Genomic DNA, 6,767 nt, shown 5'->3' on the forward strand with positions numbered 1-6,767 from the left:
TTTGTTTATGGCGCTATTGCTGCTTTAGTGGTGGCATACTTAGAGACATAGTAGTAGCACCTGACAGGGACTATATCATTTAATATATTCTTTTTCTCTGCCTCCTTTTCCTTTTTTATTTCCTCTTCCTTTCCATTTACCGCTCAGAGTCAGTCCTAATACCTCAAATTAACACTTCTATAGCACGGCCTACCGCCCGTCAGAGACTTTCGCGATGTCAGTCGAAGAATTCCTCTCTAAGCTCCAACTCTATATCGACCCTGATGCCCCTCTTCTTATCTGCTGCCGGAGCAAATGCCTCTGTGCCCTCTCCACCGATGGTTCACGTGTCACCACACACCTTAGAGACAAGCATAGCGTCCCAGCGGATGCCAGACGGGGCCTGACGAAAATGCTCAAGGCGCAGGGTCTGCTCGATTTGGATAAGGCTCTCCCACGAGAGGATGGCTCGCCCGAACATACCCACCTTCAAATTTACGACGGTTTCGACTGCAATGGGTGCTCTTTCCGCACAGTCAGCCTCCAATCAATGAAACGTCATTACTCTGACCCAGGGATGCGCGATCAATGCCGCCATTACGGTAAAACTCGCCCCTCGAGCGAACTCGACGAGCTATTCCGGTACGTCTTTCTGCAGACGTGGGTAAATGGCCCTCAGCGACAATACTGGATTATCGAACGTAATGGCAGTCTACTGCGGCCGATCGGGGGCCAGCGGGTTCAAGAGCATCTAAGATCAATGCGGGAACGCGAGCGGGAACGTGAGCGCGTACGGACGACGGCAGCGTTCGGGGTTAGAGACTATCACAGCGCATCATCAGAGCAGCTACAAGCACCGTCACCGGAGCTGTGCTTGGGACCGGCGAGCTTAACATTTGCCGAGAAGGGCCCTTGGATTGAGCGGACCGGTTGGGAGGAGATGTACCGAGGCAAGGATCGCTCGATGCTCTCGGCCTTGATGGAAAGGCCTGATGTCGGACCTCGCGGTCTAGGTCACGATCTTGTCCTCGGCTACAGCAGTACAGACAGTTCAGGAAAGGACGTCATTATCAGCCCAGCCGCAGATGAGCGAAAGATATCTGCCACCCTGGATATGTTCGATCGAGTGATGGATCGGTGCGAGGAGACAGCAAGAAGGACCAGCCGGGGCATCCTCTGCTGGTTGCGGAGCAATCGAGCGTTGTCGTGCTACCCAAAGCCATTCACGTTCGTGAGCAGCCCCTCGACCACGAAGGTGTATCGCCTTTGGTTCAAGAGATGCCTTGCTCTGACGCTGCGAGTCTATCGTATGGACTCAGCCAATCGAGTGAAGTTCATCGGGTCCCGCCTCAGCAAGAAGCAGCTACGACACTTGGAGCTAGTATGGAACCATGCCTACTGGACGAGTCAATTGACAGATGCAGGCGACGCTGGAGCAGTAGATGAACAAGCATATCTCAGCTCTGCTAGGGAGAATCGCGGTCCTCTTGGAATAGATGGAGACATGGCGAGTATTAATGGCGACGGCGATGAGGAAAGGTGGACAGATGATGATGACGATGATAGTGATGTTGATGAAGATGACGACTACGACTACGACGATGACGAGGAGGAGGAGGAGGGGGGGATGCCGCCGAAGAGACCCAAGAAGATGCGGCAGACAATGCGGATGCACTGATCGGAAGTCGGACGGGAACCACGAATTCTTCGAAACAGGACCAACTGGCAGAGCTGCTAGAATACTTATTTGGGCTGACTATATCCCTCTGCACTCAGACTCTAATCAACAGCCAGCCGAGCTCGACAATATTCATCTATGCTAGCGGAATCCTTGGCTTCTCTTCTACTTCGAAAGTCTTTCTCCCCGCCCGATCTTACACGAAATACTTATCTGGATTGATATATATCCAGCGGCTCATCTTCCTCGAACTCGCTCTTCCTCTACGTCGTTATACAAGGCTCGGGATCGCTCAACGGCCGCGCATCAACCAGCTTCAGCGGCTCGAGGCCGTACGACAGACCTATATGGTAAACGGCGCTCAGTCGCCTTTCGAGGAGATGATGAGTCTGCGGAACTACGGCCGCGTCTTGGCTCGAACAGACAGCCCTGCATTTCTCTTCCGCTGGAGTGACGATGCCCAAACCATATTCCACGGAGATATTATGAAGATGTCTATGAGTAACTTCCGTCGTCTACCGGAATACTTCATAGAGCAGGCCGAGGCCCTCTGCGACGAGCTGATGCTCAACTGGAGGCCTTCCGTCGACCTCACACATATCTAAGATGACATGATGGATATGACGCAGGGCTTCTCGTTCGTGAAGCATGCAAGCAATGGACTGCAAGAGGCATACCTGGAGCTCTACGAAAGAGATTGCACGACCCGGCTCCGTGGTTTATCCAGGGCGGACTCATGGAACAGCAAGGCCACATTTGCCTGGTTAAAGAAGGAAGAAGCATTCCGGAGTGCCCTGGCAGGATGCATGCATCTTGGAGGCGGTCAGGTACCCCGTTGCAAGGAGCTTCTTAGCTTGTGGTGCGTCAATGGCGAGTTTGGTCCAAGAGGGATCTACATCTACAATGGTGCCATGGTCTATATCATACGTCACCACAAGGCAAAACGATCGACGAATCGTGAATTTGTTGTCGCTCGATTCTTATCTGCGCAGATTGGCCATCTACTCTACAAGTACCTAGTGTACATCCGACCATTGGTGGATATGCTACACCGAGAGAGTTGCGACGAATCTCGGGAAGCATACAATATTCCCCCTACTTTTCCGGGCCGAGATAGCTCCTGACAGCAAACCTTGGCCCACCGGCCGATTCACCTCTGTTCTCAAAGCAGCAACCGAGAAGGTGTGGGACTTCCCTGTGAATTCTCAACTACTCCGGCAGTTGTGCATTGCAATCTCAGAGAAGCATGTACGCGAGATATATGAACCTTTCAATAGGTTCGATGATACTGGGGCGAACGCAGACCGTAACGTGGTATTTGCCTGGCAAAGTGGGCACCGTCCGCTGCAACGAGGATCAACATATGGTCTCGATGGTGCTTTCCCAACGAAACTTCAGCCGCAGCTTCTGCACCTCTATGAATGGGCCTCGACCCGGTGGCATGAGTTTCTTCACCTTCCAAGCAAATTTCTCCCGGCCAAAACTGATCCGAATCGGGGAGAGGGGCAGGGGCAGGGGCGACAACCGCTGCTAGGCTCCTCTAGCCCTCTATCCGGCAGGATAGCGGCCAGCTGGGAGGTGCTCCCTGCCACAGAATCTGTGTGCGACCAACCCACATCTCGCCGAGCCCACGCCCAAGTTCCTGGACTCCCGACCGCTCAGCCTCACCCTCAAAGTGAGGATGGCCAAGGTGCTATGTCACATGCCAACCCGGACGTAGGCATGCATTCTTCCCATGATGTCGTCCTTGCCTCCGGCGGCGGGTCCAGCATAGGTGCTCGGAACAAAATACAGAAGCGGAAGCGGGATGACAAGGGGGCAGCGGCAGACGATACAATCTCAATATCCTCAGCCGAACACGGGGGCCCAGAGCGTCAGACCCACGAAATCGACACAATCCCACGGGCGTCATCCCCACGAGCGTCATCCCCACGAGCGCAACAACGGCCAGAGAAACGGAGGCGTAGACGTGATGGCTATGTGGCTGGACACTCATCACTCAAGTCGACAACCAATTTACCTACGCCGACCCCCGTGCAGGCAGTAGAGGCGATCACTGGGTTGGGAAGACGGGGTGCCTTAGACGCCGGGCCCTTGTTCGGCCGCCTGTGGGAAGTAGCCTCTGCGGAAGAGATTGAGGAGCGGCGCTCCATCCTTCGATTTCTCGGCAGATACAACACCACCGAGGCAAACAAGTTCCGTCGGCAAGACCAACTTGCTGAAGTGGTCCGCACGGTGGAATGGTGGGGGCTTGTGGGATGTCCTCTCTGTTTCGCCGCGACAGGACAACGCGAGCCCGACCATGATATATATTCGTGTGAGAGTGGCATCGATGGGGAGAGGGCTAGATTGCTTCTTCTATGGTTAGAGCAGTTAACCATACCTCTGTCATATGATTCTCCGCGTCGAGGCGATTGCAGCATATGTGCGCCATTCCATCCGTGCCGCGAGGTGTGTTTTGGCATTTTCATGGGTGAAGCTAGATCCTCGGATCAAAGGACATACTGGAGCAGGAAATTGGAGGAAAAACCTGTTCCAGACGGCCACTGCGAACACAGGCCTGTTATCCGACAAGTGATAGCTGCTCTGTGCGTGTACGACAATCAGTTTCTTGGTAAACTCGTCACCACACTGGCTTCAGATCGAGACGGCATGGACCTAACCATCGAGACCGACGCTCGAGGATGGTTTGAGCAACGAATAGAAACCATCCCGTACTGGCGATTCGCGAATATTATCCAGATTTATGAATCCCTCGTACGCGCATTCTACTTCCGCCGGAACAAGAGCCAGGGGCTCGAATCCCTATGGGGATTCCCTGAAGAGCCACCAGCGCATATGCGCTATACAACAGAGCTAGAACCAGACATGGAGTTCTTGGGTTGGAACTATGCCGAGGAAGTGAGAGGTTGGCAGGCTTCCCTTGACTGGTGGAAGGGCAAGTGTGGCTTCTGTGCAGGCCGTGGTCTTCAGGGACAGCAAATTCGGCATACACTTCGGCAGTGCAGGAGGGGCGGTGCGGCTCATGTGAGGAGCAAACTTGGTATTGCAATTTATTGCGAGGGATTTCTCCCGGCGAGCGGTTGTAGGCATTGTTATCTCCCATTCGACATCTGTGGTAGCTGGGTACAAAGGAGAAACGGCGAGTGGGCGATGATAGATCCAGATCATCTTCGATGCCATTATGATCCATATCTCATGGTAGATACTATCATTGGACTATATCACTGTGGGAGGGGGAAGTTTAAGGAGGTATTTATGGAACGAGCTAACGAATATTGCGAAGCGCATAACTTGCCGATGAACTTCGACGAAGAGACTGTAGCTTGCAGTTTATCCCAGCGCGTTATGGTTGATGGAGTGGAGGGTTCGGAGATGATTCGCATACTTACAGGATTAACAAAGCAAGTGCGGGCTATGGTGGGAGACGGAAACCTCGGGGCTATTGATGGTGCTACGGATAATAGTTCAATTTCTACATCCCCTATTCCTGTATTCCATTCGTCCTTACCCAAGCTTTGTTTCATCAATCGTCCCTTGCAAGGATTAATTTCTTGGCGATGGTTTCGCCAATCAAACGCGAGTAGGTTAAAGTACTCAAAGTTTGCTCTCACAGCTCAGCTTGACGCGAATCATTACCTGAATCCATAAGAGTAAGCTCTAATTCACGCGTATTAATTTAATTACGCATACCGCGACACGCGACCCATAGAGACCATCAAATATGCTCTGCTGCGTCAGTCGCCCCTATGAGCTGCCCCAGCTTGTTTTCCAATATCCATTATCTCCAAAATAAACTCCTTGCAACTTTTGATTATAACAACCGCTTGCTTCATACAATGGATGCCCTGGATTTGATCTACTATCACTCTCCTCTTCAGGTACTCATATGCAAGTCCTGCGAATCTACTTTCGCGACCCCTATTCGAGACCATATACGCACATTCCACAAGGAAATCGCTCTTTCCAAAATACAAATTAAGGAATACGAGGCATCTTTCCAGGCCTTGCCTCGTATCTCAGACCGCGTGCCCATCCGGAACCTGCAGCCCAACGCACAAGATCCTGCAATTCCTCATCTTCATCTCTATCTTGACGGCATCCTCTGCTTGTGCTGCAACGGTCAGAAGCAACCGTATGTATGCCGCTCTGAGACCCATATGCGGGAGCATCTTCGTTTAGTTCATGGACGCCGACCTCATCGCCCTGGCCATCGCTATAAGCATAACATTATCCAAACCTGGCAGGAAGAAGGAGTTGCTAGAGCACCAGTTGCCTGCCAGACGCTGTTTAAGGCATCAAGCAATAGGCGCTTCTTCCCGGTTCTAGCCCCGATGCTATTGACAACATCGGATGGGGCAGCCCGGCTAGCGGACGGCCTCGGCAAGCTGGATGGCGAAGTCCCAGTGTGCCCCCAACCTTCCCTGAGCCTGGAAAGACTTGTGGAGGAGAAACTCGCTCAGGCCGCTTGTCCAGTTGCGGCTTCGACCAGAAATATCCAGGACCATTTTCAACTTGAAGTCAATCCGACCTCAGAACAGTATCGATGGCTTCAATTTACAGAGTGGACCCGGTTTTTGGCAGGGCATTCGCTAAGAGCCGCAGTGCGCTTACTTGACCTGCCGATGGAGCGCTGGGGGAATGACAACTTCGATGCGGACGATGCCCAAGGCGATTACGTTCTTCGAAACATCCTGACTTCTTTGGTACGACTGGTAGAACGAGCAAGACAGACAATATCGGAAGGTAAACTCAATGTCTTCGACCAACACCGCCTTAACTCCTTCCTTCCGCGCCGTACATCAGCCAAGCCTTTCTTTCATAAACTTCAGGACAAGTCATACAAAAAGTATATCAAAGTGGCGCAAAAATTGATCTGCTTCGTGTATCGAAGAGCCTGGGAGGGGACTGGCCCAAACCTGTCCTTTCAGCTCACCGAGGATCAAACCGCTGCATTGACAGAGACTATCCATACGGCCACGCTGCTACAAAGCGCAATGGCTGACGAGAATGACCTTGAGTATATGGAAAAAATTCAGACACGACTTGAAGATGACCTGTTGATACTCTATACGTCACTCTTGGACCACGCTCTGTATCGGGACATCTA

General features: G+C 52.3%; 1 protein-coding gene across 1 annotated transcript; it reads left to right on the forward strand.

The window, feature by feature from the left end:
* Positions 1 to 214: 214 nt before the first annotated feature.
* Positions 215 to 1,657, forward strand: MRS44_018361 (uncharacterized protein; the record flags this gene model as incomplete). The annotated part of the gene is made up of 1 exon (XM_065616556.1): positions 215 to 1,657. The coding sequence occupies one exon, from the start codon at positions 215 to 217 to the stop codon at positions 1,655 to 1,657; it is 1,443 nt and encodes a 480-aa protein (XP_065472628.1).
* Between the last annotated feature and the right edge of the window lie 5,110 nt (positions 1,658 to 6,767).

Source organism: Fusarium solani (genome assembly GCF_023522795.1).
Source record: "Fusarium solani strain SB1 chromosome Unknown bctg00000015, whole genome shotgun sequence".
Classification (NCBI taxonomy): Eukaryota; Fungi; Ascomycota; class Sordariomycetes; order Hypocreales; family Nectriaceae; genus Fusarium; species Fusarium solani.